Here is a 19,713-nt window from a genome sequence, read left to right as displayed (position 1 = left end):
GAACCTATCTGACAGAAAGCCCATCCAGTCACCGCATACACTTGGGGTCCTTCGGCTGTGGCTATCCTTCTCCATTCCATGAATAGTTCCTAAGTGCGGCCAGTTGCTGGGCTCTTAATTCCCACACTGCTCACAATTCTGGGGAAAGGGAAATCATGACTTCCCCCCCACACCCCCCATATACATATGGACCATTTTAGACTTTCCACATTCGAGAAGTGGGATTGCCAAGGGCGACGGTCACTTTGGGCTAACCGATGGCTCCTTTTCTCCGTGCACTTGGACAAACATTTACTATGCGCACAGTAGATCCCGGAGGCAAAGGAGATGATCTCATTCTTGTGCTGGCAGGTGTGGACACCGGGTAGGGAGACGCGGCAGCTAGGCCGAGCCCTGACTGCACCTGCGCGGCCGCCGCGGGAGCCAGGTGCCCGCGCCCTGTCGCCGGGTCGCCCGGCAGGAAGTGGCTGCGGCTGCGGGGGAGCGGCGGGCGGGGAGGCGCGGCGCCCGAGCTCCAGCGCGCAGAGCCGGTCCTCATGGCGGCGCGGGTGCCCGCGGGCCCCGAGGACGACGCCTCGGCCGTCCTGGACGAGCTGTCTCAGAACTTCACGTACTGGGCGCCGGGCCCGGGCAACGGCTCGTTGTCGAGCGCCTGGTACCGCAGAAACCAGGTAAGGCCGCCGCCCGCGCGCCCCGGGACGCGGCGCCCGCCAGCTCCACGCAGGCCCTGCGGAGGCTCCAGGCCTCGGCGCCTTCCTGCCAGCTCTCCGCGCGCGCGACAGCGGCCGTGCGAGTGGGCAGAGCCGGTGTGTGACGCCGCCACACGTTCACCTCCCTCCCCTCCCCACTCCGCGGAGCAGCAGACCCCCAGGCTGCTCCGGGCCTCACTCGTGGGCCTCTGGGCCCCCAGAAACCTCGCCTTCCCTTCGGCAAGGGTCTGAGTGGATTTCTACTTATTTTCACCCCAGGTTCCTTTCACAGTTTAAAAAAAAAAAAACAGTGACACCTTTCTCAGAAGCAGAAACTCATTATGGGCCTCCCAATGTCAACTCTGCAGAGAGTTGTGTCTCCAAGGTCTCAGCATTGCCCTTCCTGCAAAAAACACTGATATTCTCAGGCTGCATTTCTTCGTTGCTTGCCCTTTGGGAAAACAACATTGTCAGCCTAAACAACACGGGTTTACGCTGGAGATTTTATATATAAATATGTATTTATATTTATATATGAGCATCAAAGGGGATTCAGGTGCCCATTTATTTTTGGATGGCCCCAAGATCAGGGAGAGGAAAGACGCTCTCCCCAGCCCTGTCTCTAGCAATCTTTATATTCAAGTGGGGCAAGTGAGCTATCATGGGGTAGGCTTCAGGCTTCCAGTTTTCCTAAGCCTGTTACGTTGTTCTTGTGCATTAACAAAGCCATGGATCTTATTGATCGACTAAACATCATAGCGATCATCCATAAAATTTTGTTACTATTGTCCTAAGTGGGAGATTTTAATCACTAATCAAAGGGTTAGATTTCTTTTATGCTTGAAAAGTATCTTGAATGTTAGTTTCTGAACTCAGGGGTGATTTGTATAAAGAATATATAAGCGTAGTCCACTTATAAATTTTGCTTCAAGTCTGTTTTGTCACAAAAAAGATAATAAAATGGGGAAGGAGGCTTGCTCAAAGACCAAACCCATTTTTCCTTGCTCCCACCCACAAAATTACAAAGAACAGACTTTCTTCTCATGGAGACTTCCTCAGTATCTGTTATGCTTGTAATAGACACAGTTCCAATGAAAGTTTAAGGATGAATGATCTGCTCTTGGTAAAATATTAGCGAGTAGATGTGACCAACCATGGCATCTTCAAAACAGGAAAGCGATGTTTTCACAGAGAGAACTTCTGCAGTCATTAGTTTTCTTTAACATTTCCTGGAATTCTTGATTGTCTTGGCTCTCCCAGGCACAGATTATCATGTGACATAAATGTTTGCAAGGTTTAACTTACCCTTGATAGTACACACTTGTACAAGTCAGGAAGGGTGTATCCAGAATATGCTAATTGGAACTGCTAAACTGACATCTGCACTCTTGTTGGGTTGAGATAAGAAAGACTATGCCAGCTTTTCCCTTGAGTGTGCAGAGTTGGGCCATCTTATAAGCCATAGTATTTTATCTTTTTGCTTGCTGCTGAAAGGATAATTACTTTTGTTTCAAGGAAAGTGAAAATTTAATTTTAAAATTCATTCAACAAACATTTTATCAAGTGCCACTAGTGCTGTCTAGGACAGTAAAAGTAAATGGAATCTAGCCTTTCCTTTTTGACACTAACCGAATAGAGAGATGGCTGAATTGGGAGTGAGCGCCAAAAAACAGAGAGAGAGAGAGAGAGAGAGAGAGAGAGAGAGAGAGAGAGAGAGAAGAAGAAGAAGAAGAAGAAGAAGAAGAAGAAGAAGAAGAAGAAGAAGAAGAAGAAGAAGAGGAGGGGAGGGGGGGGGGGGGGAGGGGAGGGGAGGGGGGAGAGGAGGAGGAGGAGAGGAGAGGAGGAGGAGAGGAGAGGAGGAGGAGGAGAGGAGAGAAGAAAGGGGAAGGGGAAGGGGAGAGGGGAAGGGGAGAGGGGAAGGGGAGAGGGGAAGGGGAGGAAGGGGAGAGGGGAAGGGGAGGAAGGGGAGAGGGGAAGGGGAGGAAGGGGAGAGGGGAAGGGGAGAGGGGAAGGGGAGAGGGGAAGGGGAGAGGGGAAGACAAGAGTGAGATCTGAGTTCCCAAGCCCTACAGCCATAATTAGCACTGGGAGCAACCAGCAGGCTAACTGGCTGTTGGAGGTTTCCCTCCATTTTGCCACATGTGAAATACTTGTAGTTTCTATTTGTTGGTTGCCCAGCTAGCCCTCTGTTCACAGTGATTGCTGTCAGGTGTTACCAATTAGCCTTCCTGTATTGAAAAGTACTGATGCCCTGAAGTGCTCTCCTGTGACAGTGCCCACTTAGAAGTAAGTGATGGTGTCCGAGACAGATGTAAGAATGCCTGGAGCAGAAAGTCTGGGAAGTGTCCTGAGAAGCCACTGCTGTTAGGAAATTGAGAGCCTGCCCCACTTGAAAGAAATGCCCTGTTACTGAAGTTTAGATGTGGTGAGTTCTGCCGGCTTGGTCTATGTTGTGTTCACACGTTTTTAGCACAAAAGGCTAATGTTCCTGAGATGTGTAGTGGGCTCACTGTGTGTACAAAGCACGGTGGGAATATTCGCTGTATTCCAAGACCCAGACATTTCTTTCAGGAATGTTATTAGGTGGCTAGGAAGGTGTATGTAACTCCAAAACAGGAATATGTGGTATCATGTGAGTGATATAAAGGCCTATGGAAGTCTAGAGCCAGGTAGCCAGGTCAGGGATGTCATTGTGGAGATCAATGTCTCAGTTGGACACTTAGAATGGGTGGGACTTTGTGGTAGGAATATACAGGTGTAGGGCATTCCAGAAAGGGAAACCCTGGAACAAGGAACAGCTGTGCTTTTTAGAAATTTCAAGGCCTAGAGTCTGGTGCAATGGATGTGGTGGTTGTGGGAAATGAAGACTATAAGGTGGGAACAGGGTTTAGACCTTGGATCTGGTCCTGGATCGCCTTAAAGGAGGAGTAAGGAAATTAAGTTTTTATCTAGCAGAGAGTCGGGAGCCATTGAAGTCTTTTGAACAGGCACTGCAAAAGTCAAAACAAATTAAAATTTAAAACATCTAAATTAGGTTAACAGGAGGTAGAGGCCTCAGACTGGCCAGATGTGGACTAAATCTGGTGATGTGTCATGTTTGACCTTCAGAGAAGTTTTAAAATGTTTAATACATTGCCAACATTTAAAGATGAGATTAGCTGGGGCTGGAGAGATGGCTCAGCAGTTAAAAGCACTCACTGCTCTTAGAGAGGATGTGCTGGGTCCAGTTCCCAGCAGCGACAGAATGCCTCACAACCTCCTGCCTGTAACTTTAGTTCCGAAGATTGGATAGTTTAAAAAATGAGACAAAAATGGTTTTTAAGGTTAAAACTAGACCTTAGTTTGATGTTTACTGTTTAAAAGTCATATTTAAAATACCCCATTTACTCATACATGTAAACATTCTTTCTTTTACTTATACAAATAAAAGCCAAAGGTTTATCAAAGGTCAAAGCTGAGAACCTTTAAGAAGCCCATTATCAAAATATAAGGAGATAATTCAGATTTTTTTTAAGTTTAAAGGAGAATTCATTTCCCATCATAGAAAGCACATGACCAAAAAGCCATGTGCTTTCTATGATGGGAAATGACTAAAAAGTTAAATTTTTAAAATTTATTTATTTTTATTTTATGTGCATTAGTGTTTTGCCATGGGTGTTGGGTCCCCTGGGATAGCAGCCAACCTCCTTTTTTTGTTACAATTTGAAGACATTTGTTAAATTGTCTGGACTATTACATTCCTTTGAAGTTATTGATGCATAATAAATTGCATTTAAATGGTGACATGTTGTCATTTAAATTGGGAATTAAGGTGTTTCAAGGAATAAATTTTTAAAATAAAATTTGCTATAAAATTTCAAGTTTCCACCATCTCCTTAAGCATTAGTTTACACTCGGGCCTGAGAACATATGAATGGATAAAACACTTGCCATGCAAACAGGAGTTAGGGTCCCAGAACCCATGTCAATGCTTGGTGGTTCTGATGGCCTCCTGTAATTCTAGCACTCTGGAGGTGCTGATGGTCCTGTAATTCCAGCATTCTGGAGGTCCTGATGGCCTCCTACAATTCCAGCACTCTGGAGGTCCTGATGGTCCTGTAATTCCAGCACTCTGGAGGTGCTGATGGTCCTGTAATTCCAGCACTCTGGAGGTGCTGATGGTCCTGTAATTGCAGCACTCTGGAGGTGCTGATGGTCCTGTAATTGCAGCACTCTGGAAGTCCTGATGGCCTCCTACAATTCCAGCACTCTGGAGATTCTGATGGTCCTGTAATTCTAGCACTCTGGAGGTCCTGATGGCCTCCTACAATTCCAGCATTCTGGAGGCTGACAGTCCTTAGAACAAGTGAGATGAGACTAGCTAAGCCAACAAGTTCTGAGCTTGAGCAAGACACCCTGAATCCATATATAAGGTGGAAAGTAGTCAAGAAAGGCATACAGCATCAACTTCTGGCCCCTACACAAACATCACACACACACACACACACACACACACACACACACACCACATAAAATACACAGGCAACAAAAAATTAACACACAAAACCAGGTTCTAGTATTTCCTTCCAGCAGGATCACTGAGTTCCCACCCTGGCCAGCTCTTTGCTCTCCGCTTCTTTCAGGGGCTGACAGTGTAACCAATGCTGACATCTGGTTTCCAGCCAGTGTTAAAGCCAGCTGCTTTGATGGTGTTAACTAGCTGATTGTACTTGAGTGAACTGCTTCATCTCCCAGGCCTGTTTCCTTGTTTGAGATCTTCAGATCCAGTCCTACTGTGTGTTGAATAAAGAAAAGCATGGGAAGATGGAGAGGAGGAAGGTGGGAAGAGCAGCAAAGGAGGGTGTGGATCTTAGGTCCTCACATTCATAGACTGCTGAAATTCACAAGGACACGGTTAAAGGGTTATGTGATGAATAGGATGAAAATTCAGAATTTTTAATGTCCTTTATTTGAACTTTAGAGTCTCAATGGCTTGAATTTTTAAAGTCAACATATTTCAAGGAAATTGATACAACTTGTCAAGGAAGTGGCAAAGTTGGAGAGACAGGCATTTGTTAGGTATTTACTGTGTGATACTTTATGGCTGTAATGCCCTTTGAGCCCCACAGCAAACATGTGAGGTGCACATTATCCCCACTGCTCATGTAAGTGAACTTGTGTTGAATAACCTGCTCAGAGATTGTACAGCGAGCAAGCAGGCTCAGCAGCACAGCTATTTTTAGCAAACACCTAGAGGCCATTGCTAGAGATGAAGCTTGCAAACACTGTGGTGTGAAGAGTAAATGTGAAGGGAGAGATGAACGTGGCTTGTCGCTGTACTCAGGAAGGCTGTGGTGAGCTGTGCATTGCCCTCACTGGTTCAGCTTGCTGTCACCATCTCTTTTCTGCCAGTGGCTGCATGGCTCTCCAGGAAAGAGGAAAGCACTAAGATTTCAAATATGAAGGCCTGGGCAGAGACAGTTGGTCATTTCCATATCCTTCCTAAGGGAAAATTTGTTTTTTAGTTTTGTTTGGTTTATACTTACTGATTTTTTAAAACCTATTTCATATATCTAATAAGGCATTTTTCCTTTTTGAAGCTTTTGTTTAGGAAAAAGGAAAAAGAAAAGGAAGGACTTTTTGTTAGTCTTAATGTTCTTGTGAACTTGGCAGGCCAGATGTTAGCATTTAAATCCACCTGACACCTCCCATGCCTCAGCTCATACTAATTATAATATTTTCATTGCCTAACTGCCAAATCTAGACTGTAGAAAACTTTGCCAAGTTACAGATTTACATGGCCTCCTTTCTTCAGAAATTACCTTTACAAGAGGAAGAGGGAGGGAGAAAATGTTGATTAAAATAGGATTAAAAGATATAATTCAAATGCTGAAGATACATGCCTAACTTATAGGAAGAGCCAAAAAGTGATTGCCACAAAGCCAGACCAGTGGGTTTTTGTTTTGTTTGTCTGTTTGTTTTTTGGCAGAGTTCAGTTACTTCTCATTTCTTTCTGAAACATTGTGGTTGTTCCCACTGGCCTCTGAGTGGGCATCTTTGTAGGGTGGTGTTCCTAAGCTGTTCTGCTGTGGCCGTATAGGGCAGGGTTTGTTTGGTTTTAAAGCACAGCCTCTTTACTGGATGTGGTGTTGGGCTTCTTCGTTTCCCTGTTTCTTGGCATTCTCTACTGAGATGACGATGATGTGTATACCTTACAGGAGTGTTGTAAGAATAAAATAATACATGTCAAACAGTAAGATGCCAGACACATAGGAAGTACCGAATAAGCACAGCTGTTGTTAGTACAAGCAGCCTATGCTATAGGGAAGGTCATAAAATATATATTTCTAGTCAGTAAATTGGGGATTCAACACAAATGGAATTGAGAAACATCACATCACATTGATGAAACTTCCCCAGGTTTAGCATGCAGTCACTGTGCGTCTGTCTAGTGCCTGCCTTACTCTTTGGTGGCTTCCTCTTCATCTCCACCTCCTAATCAGACAAGTCCCTAATGGAGCACTTGGTGTCTTGAAATGCTAAGGCAAGGATTCTCCCATGTCTTTTACTGACTTTTACATGTCTTTTTCAGACTTTTAGGTTGGGGAGATCGGGTGTGCCGCACTTGTAACAGCTGTGGAGATATAGTGGCAGGGATGCAATCACATCTCATATACTCTGTGTGAGGACCAGCATCCTCAGCCTGAGAAGACTCATTCAGGGTTAGCATTGGATTTTATGCTTAGGATTTTCAGTTGTTTTGTTTGTGTGTGTATGTGTTCATGTGTGTGCACATGTGTGTGCATGCATGTAGAGGCCAGAGGTTGATGTTGAGAGTTTTCCCTAGACACTCTCAGCAGCAGCAGCAGCAGCAGCAGCAGCAGCAGCAGCAGCAGCATTAGAGACAGGCTCTCTCACTGAATCTGGAGCTCACCAATTTGGCTAGACTGGCTGGCCAGCAACTTCCCGGGACCCATTTGTCTCAACATTGAGTTGAGACATGCATGGCTTTCCATGTTCCAACCCAGATCCTCGTGCTAGCATGACAAGCACTTTACCTAGGGAGCCACACCCTTCCATCCCCCAACTTGGGTTTTACCTAGGGAGCCACACCCCTCCATCCCCCAGCTTGGGTTTTACCTAGGGAGCCACACCCCTCCATCCCCCAGCTTGGGTTTTACCTAGGGAGCCACACCCCTCCATCCCACAGCTTGGGTTTTGTTGTTAACTACCTCACTTAGTTCCTTGTTCTTACTGACTTACATTTTATGCAGAGTCAAGGTTCTTTGTTGTCTGTCAGAACCACCAGAGTGTTATAATTGCCCTGGGGAGGAGGCAAGTTACACTCCATAAACCTTCCACTTGCTTTAGGATGTTCACACCTGTGCTCTGGGCCAACCTTGTCACTCTTAGCATGGTCTCCTGTCATCATTGGCACACACAGGAGGTGCTGAACAATGGTCTCTAATGTAAATATATGTGTTAGTCATGTACTTCATTTAGGGCTGTATTTAGTCTTGACTCCTCCAAAGACCCCCTGAGTGCGCTGAGTTATACCAAGCCTCTGTAAAGCAAACGCCCGGCAACCTGCTGAGGCCCTGACTGATCTCCCGATTATCCAGAACTTATGCTCTTCGCAGCTCTCAAACTGTTTTCTTATTTTAAGAACCTGGACCACTAGCCTAACTTCTTTAACTTTTAATAGGAGTCTGTTTCTCTTCTGGCTTTAGAACTGACCCTCTCTACCAAGAATGCTTTGAGAGGTCAGAGGTTCAGGCAGCAAGTCATACAAATGTAATTGGATTAAATAATAAAAGAAGTGAATACATTTGGATGAAGTAGAAAGATAGATAATAATTCTGAATCCCCATATGCTTTGATGCAGGACCTCTAACAATAGGTGAGCATCCAGGTCCTCACTGAGTCCCACTTGTGTCCTTAGTTTTTGACCCCACTGCAGCAGACTCTCCTCCCTAGGCTAGACTTCTGCACTCCAGGGAAGGAAGAGTTTATAAGACAACCAGGGTCTCATCTGCCAAGACAAGGTCCCCGCCCTGTCCTGTGTCAGTCAGCAAAGCCAGAGGAGCTGGGCCTGATGTTCCTGAAGAACATGGGTCTCCTTGGGAAGGCTAGGTTCTCCATGAAACAGAGGTCCTGTGATCAAGAAAAGATACTGATTGGTTCAAGCAGAAGTCCCCACCAGGTAGGGACAAGGCTCCTGTGAACTGTCTGCCTGGGCAGCCCTTGGCCTGCACTTCTCAGCTCATCCATTTCTCCTTTACTACACCCTGGCTCACCACAAGCTTTCCTCCCCAGGTAGTGTCCTTGTCTGTGTGGCCAGGACCTGAGAAGCAATCTCTGTAAAAAGCTTAGGCCATAGGATTCACTTTTTGAATTATTTTCACTAGACTGTCTCTAGACTGACTTATTTCTAAGTTCTAGGCTTATTCCCTGCCTGCCAATACATCTAGAAAAGCCTTGTATTTTTCCTGTTGATGGGAAAATTAATGTGAGAAGCCATGTAAGCCAATGAACAATGAGGACCCAAATTAAATGATTAGTCTAGGGTGCTGAGAGCCCTCTCAGTAGGATGGCGTAGGACAGGAACAGCAACATCAGAAAACATGGGGTGTGTTCTTAAAATGTAGCTGTACTTTTGTGACATGTTTGAACTTGTATGTGGGAGAGGGAAGGACGGGAGATAGGGTGATAGATGAAATACAAGTGCTTTAGAAATACTTAAAGTCACAACCAAAAAACCCTCTAAAAATAGCATTACCATATGGTCCAGCAATCCCACTTCTTGGTATTTATTCAACAAAAGATTATTGAAGAGATGGGTACCTGTACTGCCTCTCAAGTCCATGGCAACATTATTCACAATAGTCAAGTCAGGGAGCCAGTGTAAGTGTCCATCCACTGACAGGTGACTGGGTGAAGAAAATGTGCTCTAGATCCACAGTGGAATACTATTAAACCTTAAAAGGGAAAGAAATTCTGTCACTTTCAACAACTTGGAATTAGAGAACGTTATGCTCAGTGGAATAAGACAGCCACAGAAAGACAAATCCCACATGTTCTCACTTACTGTGGAATCTAAAACAATTGAACCCCTAAAGCAGAACGGTGACTGCAATGTGGGAGGTGGAAAAGCTGGTGTCGTGGTGGCCAAAGAACACAGTCTCAGGAGGAGGAGGGTTAGATTTTGAGCTCTGTTGCACAGGGGTGAATATTAATGATGTATTGCACACTTCAAATAGCAAAAAGTAAATTTCAAATTTCCGCACTATAAGAATGATAGGCATGTGAAGTGACAAGTGTTAACCTTCCTTACTTAATTATTCCACTTTCCATCCAAAATCATAACTCACTTTGGACAAATTGTAAATAATTCATAATACAAATGTTAAAAGTACTTGAACAACATTTGAAGGAGTGATCTTTGTTTATATTCTCTATCTGACTAGCTACAGGAAACTTCCAGAACTAATATGGTACTGTATGTGACTATGAATACGTGAGTGGGAAGAGAAAGAAAATATTAGACACCTTCGGCTATAGCTGCCTGAGTCATAGTGGTGGGGAAATGCATAGTCCTTTGTGGTTAAGGTTCAAGCAGATACCATGTTTTGACCAGCTGCCACGTTTATTAAGAGAATATCTGTGATTTATGTGGAGAGCCATTTACAAGCCTTCCGAGCCGAGCAGCAGTTACCGTTAATAAGCATGGGTGTCATATGCACGCTGACTATGAGGCTTGTTGAAGAATTTTGCTAGAATAGGAGCTAAAGAGGGGATATTAGTCTAGCTTTGAGGACTGGCCTTTTAGAGGCAGCAAAGAGTCTATATCACAGTGTACGTGGCATATGGAAAAGTTAAACTTGATTCCTGTCTCAGCTTCAGAAAGATTTGGTGTGATGGATGCAAGGGTCTTAGGAGGCTTTGGCAGAGATGGACAGTGTGAGGCAACATCATGTTCCCCTGCCCCCCAAATTCGGGCAGAAACTCATCCAGTGGCTAGCATCTGATAGGATCAGTAGAGCTCTGTCTTCAGAGAAAATTGTGGCACTCTACGGCTGGAGTTGATGGCAAGCATCGTTGAAACCCAGGCTGGTGTAGAGGAAGGCTTTGCAGCCAGGAAGGCTCACGGCATCCAGCTTTAGGGTGGTTGTTGTTTTCCACCCCCTTGGCTGGGTCCACAAAAGACAGCCTGCAGTCCTGACTCTTTACAAAGAATTACAGGGTTTGAAATCATGATTATGGATCTGGGGGTGAACAGTAACAACCTTTGTATTCAATGTGACTGTCAGGGGTTTCCGAGATTCCCCTCCCCAACATCAGACAGGACTAAGAATTTTGTAATAGAACCCAGTTTAGGATTCCCTGAACCAGAGTCTCACCTTTCCTCTCCTCTCTCCCCTTAGAAAGGTGTCAAAGGCCTTGTGCAGATGAGTGACGACTGAATGTACTTCTTTTCCCATGAACTGCTGGAACTTCAGTTTCTCAAAAGTGAAAACATGATGGCATCTTAGTAAAACTAAAGTTAATCTTTAATAAGTTCACTGTTGTTTCATGAGGAATGTACAATCGTGGGATAAATGTGTTGGCTAGTAAAAGACAAAGTTCTTAATTGTATGGGAAGGAAATATGTTGTGGCTGTCTACCGAGGTTTTAAGGTTGATTAGAAATTGGCATGGAACTGCGTATAGAGCAGTGATGATACACAGTGTTATGTAACCCTGACCTTTTCTGATGGTTTTTATAATCACCAGATGGATCTAACATTGTGAGACTTATTCAGAATAGGAATGTGATAACCCTATAGCATATAGCAAATGGTTATAGCATGCCATAATTAAGATAACAAATTAAAAGTCTCTTCTTCACTGGAGTTCTCTCTTTCTTTTTTTCACATATGAGATTATATTTTTATCCCCATTATGGATCACTAATATTGACAATACTCCATTGTCAACAAGAGTCGAGGTGGTTAATAACAAAAACAGTCTAACCCATCCCATAATCTAAAATGGATCACAGATTTCAGGTTGTCACCGGTATTTACTGCTGTGGATATCATTTCTGCATGACTCTGTTGCAGTTTATCTCCTCATTGCTGTTTCTGGCTTAACCCTCTGAACGCCATCTCCTAATTAGTCTTCTGTTCCCTAGTCACCTGCCCCACTGTCTTCCCTCTAGTTTGTGATAGATAGTTTGAATTTCAAACGTCCCCTGGAGGCTCCTGTGCTGAAGGTTTGGTCCCTTGCCTGTGGCCCAATGGGCAACTGCTGGGAGGAGGGTTCCAGTGCAAAAAAGTTTTGTTTGGGGTGTACCCTTGATTGGGATATTGGGACTCACGCTGCTCTCCTTTCACTTCAGGGCAGCCAGGAAGTAAACAGGTCTCTTCCAGAACATGCTCCTGGCATGTTACAACAAGCTCCAAAAGAAGGTATCATGTGACTATGGGCTGAGACCTCTGAAACTATGAGGAAAATAAACTTTTCCTCCTTTGAAGTCAGTTATCTGGAAGTTTCCACAGAGATGGAGAGAGGAGTGAGTCCTCTACCTGGGCATGTTCCTGTCTGAAGTCCTTCATGTCCTTGCCTAACCTGTAGGTCAGTGGGGTACTCCTGCCTGCCCCTCCAGTCAGCTGTGCTGGGATTCTCTGTGGCAAGGCCGTTGGTACACTTTGTGACACTGTGCCTGCTCTGCTCAGCATACATGAGCAAGGCTGAATAATAACCCCTTAAAAGGAACCCATACCCTAACCCCCCGAGTCAACTGTGAATGCTGCCTCCTTTCATAGCATAAAGACTTTGCAAATGCAATTAATTAGGGAAAAGCTCTGTAAATGGGTAGACTATCCTCCATCAGTCAGTTGGGCCCCAGTGGCACTGCTCATGCCTTTAAAACAGGAAGGCACAGGGAGATTGACACAGAGGAGGAGAAAACAGTGCCACAGCATAGGACTGCAGCAGCCTTAACTAGCCAGAAGAGACAATGACTGGATTCTCCTCTAGATCCTCCAGAGGGAGCAGAACTCTCCCAACTCCTTGGTTTCATCTCAACAAAACTGATTAAATTTGATTGTTTTTAGTCACCAAGTAGAGCAGCTCGACACTGACTACATGTCAGGCTAGGCATACCCACGCTGTGAGCTCTCTGTTCCTGTGGGCTGTAAAGAACACACTCTGTACACACATCACAGGTGCGCCATGTCTGTACTTTCTCTGCTTCCTCCGAACATCTTGAGGGACTTTACATCCTTGAGTCCCGACACAGGGCCTAATGTTTAGCAGTTGCTGGATAAATCCCAAATAGATGTATGACTGAATGAGTTACGCCTGATGGCGGCTTTCCTGAGCCTTCTGTCTCCCGTGTCTCTGATCTCGGTCGGGTCATTTCACATCCTTCCCTCCACATCATGTGTTTTCCTCAAGCTGTGTCTACATGTGGTTTGAAGTTGGGCAATGGTTTTATTTTTCTCCTTCACATCTTTTCTGGGTTCTACCAGCTCCCTTTTGATTTCTTTTCCTGTTAGCTCCCCTTCAAACTCATAGTTTAAGTGAACCCATATTCTTAACTTCACGGGGCCTGCAAAGCAACTTTTATTTCAGTTTGAAATGTTTCAAATGTGTAAAACAGTAAAAATAAATAGTGTCCCTCACCTAGAGGTTGTTCCCAGTATGAAGTGTCTAATTAGTTCCTCTCCATGTGCATAGATACGGACAACAATTGGAAACTCAGTGCACGTACAGTTGTGAGTCTTTGTCTCCTGTCTGCTCACAGGCGTGGGGATGTATCTCTGAGAATCCAGATGCTCTCCTGTCCTTTCCACTTGTTTTGGAGCTGGGCTGGGTGTCTACCTATTTACCAGGCAAAGTCCAAATCCACTCCAGCTCATTTCTAAGCGCTGACCGTGGGCTGAGGAAAGCAGAAAGTCATTTCTGAGACAGACTCCTTACTGCACAGGCCTTTACGTCATCCCTGTGGTGATTTGTTGACCTAAATCACTTAATGTGGCTTATCATTGATATCAGAAGTACATCATATGTCCAGGTCAGGCATGTTTTACTGCTTAGAGTGGGAGAAAGCATTATTACAATCAGGAGTTGACTATATTTCTTACTGTGTTCAAAATCAGCTCTGGATCTGTGGTCCTTTTCAGTCACACACTGGCTCCATATTGGTCTGATTCGGAGTATGTTTTGAAGGTAGAGCCAAGAATATGGCTGAGTTCAAAGTCAGGGCTGGGACAGACTTTAATTCTACACATTCCTGTGTTATCACATCCCATCTCCATCTGGACAGGCTGGCCCACTTAGGGAGTACAGGTCAGTAACACGAGAATTCAGGTCACTGTGAAATATTTAAAGAACATTCTGGCACCAAAAAAAAAAAAAAAAATTGTTATTTCAAATAAAATTAAAACATAGTCATAGTCATCAGTGCTGATATTTTGAACTTCATTCTTGATGAATGGTTTGCTGTGGCTGCCACCACCTATTTGCCAAGATATCCTGGAAATGCTGGAAATGAATCCACAATGGTGAAAGAACAGCACCATTCAAAGCAGGCGCTTCCTCCTGTGTTCTGGCCTATCCTTACAACTCCATCATAATAACCTTTTCTCCTAACATTGTCTTTGCTTCATTTCCTTTTCCCTGAGATAAAGAAACAAAAATTCTGCTAATTTAAAAGAAAATGTGAAGTGTTGATTTCACTAGCCAAAAGGTTGCCTCTGGCAGTCTATTGGAAGTGACTCAGACTTAACCTGGGCTCCTTAGGCCAAAGAGAATTAGGCTGTGTGACTTTGCATAAACCTCTTTTCTTTGCTGATTCTCTGATATCTTTATAAGTAGTTTCAGTAAACCAGTGAGGGCAAAGTGGGTGGGAGTGAGTAGGAGGGAGTGGGTGGGAGCCTTGGCCATCACTATTTCTCATATTAGGAAGTAGATGACATATCAAATAAATAATGATGTAGACGTATTAATAATTGGATAAAATTTTATCAGAGCCCATTCACTATAAGAAAATGAAGTTTCTGGATGCAGCTGAGGATTTCATAATCATTAAATCACATTTCTCAGAATTAAACAGTATCTACAGGTGGTTATTGTAAGTTACCTCTTGACCTTGATGCTCACCTAAACCAGGTTCTTTTAAATCATTGTAAGTGTCAATCCCCTCTCTCCCAAACAACTAAGCATGAGTGTTGGGGAGCCTTTAATGCTTAACAAAATACCCTAGGCCATCAACTTACGGAAGAAAAAGTTGATTCTTGCTCATGGTCCTAAAAGAGCCAGTCTGGGTCGGGCAGGCCCATTGCCTTTCAGGCATTGTCAGGGTGATATGGCAATGGTGGGTGCACATGGTGGGTGCACATGGTGGGTGCACATGGTGGGTGCACATGGCACAGCAGACTGACTGCTGCATGACTTGAAGGAGGGAGGGAGGGAGGGAGGGAGGGACTAGGGCCCTACAGTCAGCTTTGAGGGCATCCCCTCAAAGGCCTTCCAGAGGTCCACAGAACCCCCAAAAGCTTTAGCGTATGTCCTTTGGGAGATATTCAGCATCAAACCATGGGAGCCATTGGTGGGGAGTTATTCTGAACTATGGCTCAAAGGTGAAATGCTCCCACAGGCTCAGGTGTTCCCAGCTGTGGCATTGTTTGGAGAGGTTGTAGAACCTTTGGCATGTAGAGTCTGACTGGAAGATAAAGGCCGTGGGGGTAATGCTTAGACTGTCCTCTTGACCTCCACTCCATCTGGGCCTCTGTTTCCTGCTTTGCTTGTGATCCTTGTAAGAGACTCTGCCACATACTCTCAGCACATAGGGTCACCTCCCATGCCTTCCCCCACATGATGAGCTGACTCACTAACCTGAAGCTGTGAGGCAAAGTAAATCCACCCTCAAGTTGCTCCTGTCAGGTGTTTTGTGTATACACACACACACACACACACACACACACACACACATACATGCACACATACACATACACACATACATATATATACACATACACATACACACATACATACATATACACATACACACACATACACAAACACACACACATACACACATGCACATACACACATACATATACACACATACACACACAAACATACACACACATACATACACACATACACATACACACATACATACACACTCATACACATACATATACACACATAAACATACACACACATACATACATACACACATACATGTACACACATACATACACACTCATACACATACACACATACATACACACTCATACACATACACACATACATACATACACACATACATACACATGTACATACATATACACACATGCACACACACATACACACATACATGTACATACACACATATACACACATGCACACACACATATGCATACACACACATACATACACACACAATAAAAAATACATTCTTACCACATGTCTAGCATCACATTGTTTGGTATCTACTCAAAGGAGCTGAAAACATATCCGTACAAAAACCTGTATGACGGCATTTATAGCAGCTTTTGTTCATAGCTGCTTAAGCAACAAAGATACCCTTCAGTGGATGCATGGATCAATAAACTTGGTACATCCAGACAGTGGGAAAGTATTCAGTACTGTAAAGCATGACCTACTTCAGCACTGAAGCACGTGGAAGAACCGTCATTGCTATTGCAGAGAGAAAAAAGCCAATCTGGGAAGGAGATCCACTCTGTGTCTCCATATACACGACATTCAGGGAGGTGGAATGAGGCAGAAGATGGATGTTTTTCAAGGGTTGGAATGAAATGAGCAAGCACAGCTCAAGGTAGTTTGGTGTTTTGTTTTTACATTCACAAAACCTTTATTAAAGTTATATTGATGGTTATCTATTTTATTTTTAACTCTTGTTGATCCCTCATTGTGCTTAACTTACCAATTAAACTTTATAATAAATGTGTTTTCATAAGAACAGTCAGCCCTTTGAATGAATAGTTTCTGCATCCACAGATTCAACCAACCATAAGTCAAAAATATTTTTTAAAAACCAAGTCTATACTAAATATGTATGGAGTTTTTTCCTTGTCATTATTCCGTAAATGTTATTGTACAATAGCTATGTGTATGGAATTTCCATTGTGTTAGATATTATTGTGTTAATTTTTCCTGGTGAGTGATAAACAAAGATCCCTTCACCCCAATAGGTACCCACAGAAGATCAAAGTAAGAATTCACCAAGTTCAGTTTATTGGGCTTTCTTCCAGGGACATGGATAAGAGGTTAACTAGAGACTGTGGAGGATCCAAAAACAACTACAGCAGTACAAAGTCCCACCACAGGAGACATCCCGTGGAAGCTGAGTCATGGAATCCACTTTAACTAACGTTTTGCTTCTTATACTCTAGCGTCTATCTCTAAATATGGGGAAAGAAGGCAGACTGGAGGGGAGCAATGGCTGGACCTGAGGGAGGGTCCTGGACACCACAGAGTCTCAGCAGCTCTACTGCCACTCACCGTTAGCGCTAACTATTTCTGTTGCTGTGCTTGCTTTGTTGCCATGACTACTGAGTCACAGTCATCTCTACTCCAAGATGGCAGTGGGATTATTATGGTATCTTGAAGGAAAAATCCACACTAGAACAACATTATAAGTAAACTAAAGTTAACAGGAGGATGTATTATACTCCAATACTGAATGTAAGATACTTGAGCAGTGCACTTTGGCACCACAGAGGCCTTGGAACTAATTGCCCACAGATACAGAATTAGCTACTTTTCTTGTCACTGTGACAAAATCCCTGACATGTATCATGAAAGAAGAGAAAGTTTATTTGGGCTTTCAGATCAGGGGATACAGTCCATCCTCATGGGAAGGTTTTACAGTGAGGTCAGCTGCTGTCCTTGGTGTAGGAGGCTGCTTGCTCATAGCTCAGCAGGCCGAGAAGTAAAGGAAAGCGCATGCCAGTGCTCGGCTGGCTTGTTCCTTTTTTCCCTTTTATTCAGTTCAGGTCTCCATCCCATGGGATAGTAGCATACATAGTCAACACAGGGCTGCCCCCTCAGTTTTCTCTGGAAACATCCTCACAGATACTCAGATGTATGTCTCCCCAATGCCCTAGGACTGCCTGTCTGTTTTCCTTCCTTCTGTCCTTCCTTCCTCTCTCTTAATATGTATGGATGTTTTGCATATCTATAGCTATCCCTCTGTATATATTCATGTTCATATATATTCATATTCATATATATCCATGCACATTACATTAATGCATGCCTGGTGCCTACAGAGGCCCTCTTGGATCACCTGTAAATGGAGTTACAGATAGCTATGAGCTGCCATGTTGGTGCTGGGAATCAAACCCAGATCCTCTGGAAGAGCAGCAAGTGTTTTTAACCCTTGAGCCATTTCTTCAATCTCCTTAGGCTTGTCTTAATATAATCCAGTTGTCAATCAAAATTAACCATCACAAATTCATCTCTTGCCAACCTAACACCAATCACATCACTTTAAACTATAATATTCCACTTCTAGTCCCTAAAGTCTTATGTTCATCCCATAATGCAAAAGGATTTATTTCACTTCTAGAAGTTTCTCAAGTCTTAACAGTTGTAACATTGTTCAAAAGCTCAAATTATGGTCGGTTCCAAGACTCAAGGCGATCTGTGAATTGTGAGCCCCTGCAAAAATGAAGATCACATACTTCCAGTATACAGTGACACTGAGTAAATGTTTCCCTTCCAAGGAGAGGAATGGGCATAGAAAGGATGGGTGGGACCAAAGCAAGACTGAAACCCAGCAAGCAGAGAGGGTTTTAGATTCGTGAGACCACCCAGTGGATTCTTTGATGGTGGCCATGTAGTGTTACATAAAGTGGCGTGGCTGTTGGTTCTGAAAGGAGCCAACACATAATTGTCATTCTGGAAGTAGTTTTGTCAGGAGGAAGGGTCCATATTACGACCAGGCTCTGAATCAAACAAGCATTACAGAAGGGAACAGTACAATATATCAGAAACAGCATGATGGATGGGCCTTAAAGATGAGAAGGTCCCCTTTAAAAATGAAGCGGAGGAGCTTCACTAAAGGAAAAGCTTCAAGAGTGACCCACCAGGGGAGGATGATGGGGGGGGGGTACAGAGAAAAGAGCCATTGGGGCATCTCTTGTGTAAGTTGGTAGAGGGAGCTAGCAGATGCTTTATACCACACAGTTTAGGTTTGAGATAACCTACCTGACAAGAAGGATGGAGGAGTTGGGTACTGGTTAAGGTCATAAATTATGAGCATAAAATCTACATCACAGAACTCTTAATGTCTCAGAGAGAGAGTTGAGGATGGGGGCCTAATTTCTTCAGGCTGTGATATCTGGCCTCTTAGGGTGACTTTAAAAAGATTGTACCATGATCTAACACACACTGTACATTTGCTGAAACCCAAAGAAGGTTAGCAACAACAAAAAACAACCACACCAAAAAAATCAATAAATAAACTGTGACTTTGGATGATATGTGTTAGATTCATGAAATGTAACAGATGTACCATTTGGTTTTGTGGAGAGAGTGGATGATGGGGAAATATACATGTTACTGAAGCAGGGGCACATAGGAGAGCTTGGTGGCTTCTGCTCTTTTTTTTTTTGTGAATCTAAAACTTCTAAAAATAAATTTTATTTAAAAAGTAATTGCAATGACTAATTAAAGGATACACAAGCCAAGCAGAATTAAACAATATCCTATCATAGTAACCGGCAGCACATAAAATAGCAGAGAACAGATTGCAGTTAAAATAAGTACAAGCTTCAATAATGCTACAGAGGAGAGAATATTGATGAAGTTTAGAATGTGTGTCAAGAGCACATGATGACTTTGTAGAGAAACCGGATTACTCAGACGCTGCCACTCTGGAAAGCAGTCTGGCAGTTCCTGGCCAAGCTAAAAATGGACTCACCACACAACCCAGCAATTACATTTTTGGGCATTTATCCCAGAAAAAATTAAGACTTATTTTCATGAAGAATTTATACACGAACATTCATAGCAGCTTTATTTAT

At 43.7% G+C, this 19,713-nt stretch overlaps 1 protein-coding gene across 4 annotated transcripts in view; it reads left to right on the top strand.

The window, feature by feature from the left end:
- The first annotated feature begins 308 nt into the window (after positions 1-308).
- Nipal2 (NIPA like domain containing 2) overlaps positions 309-19,713 on the top strand; it is a 99,703-nt gene continuing 80,298 nt past the window's right edge. For 3 of the 4 annotated variants that reach the window (XR_004946800.1, XR_004946799.1, XM_036208725.1), the window contains exon 1: positions 309-671. Coding sequence is in view for 2 of the 4 variants with exons in the window: in XM_036208725.1 (XP_036064618.1) it covers positions 537-671 (135 nt within the window). In the remaining 2 variants the exon portion in view is untranslated. The remainder of the gene's footprint in view (positions 672-19,713) is intronic. The other variant, XM_036208724.1, reaches the window with a different exon arrangement.

The sequence above is a fragment of the Onychomys torridus genome, chromosome 16 (genome assembly GCF_903995425.1).
Source record: "Onychomys torridus chromosome 16, mOncTor1.1, whole genome shotgun sequence".
Lineage (NCBI taxonomy): Eukaryota > Metazoa > Chordata > Mammalia > Rodentia > Cricetidae > Onychomys > Onychomys torridus.
This window is presented reverse-complemented; position numbering and strand designations above follow the sequence as displayed.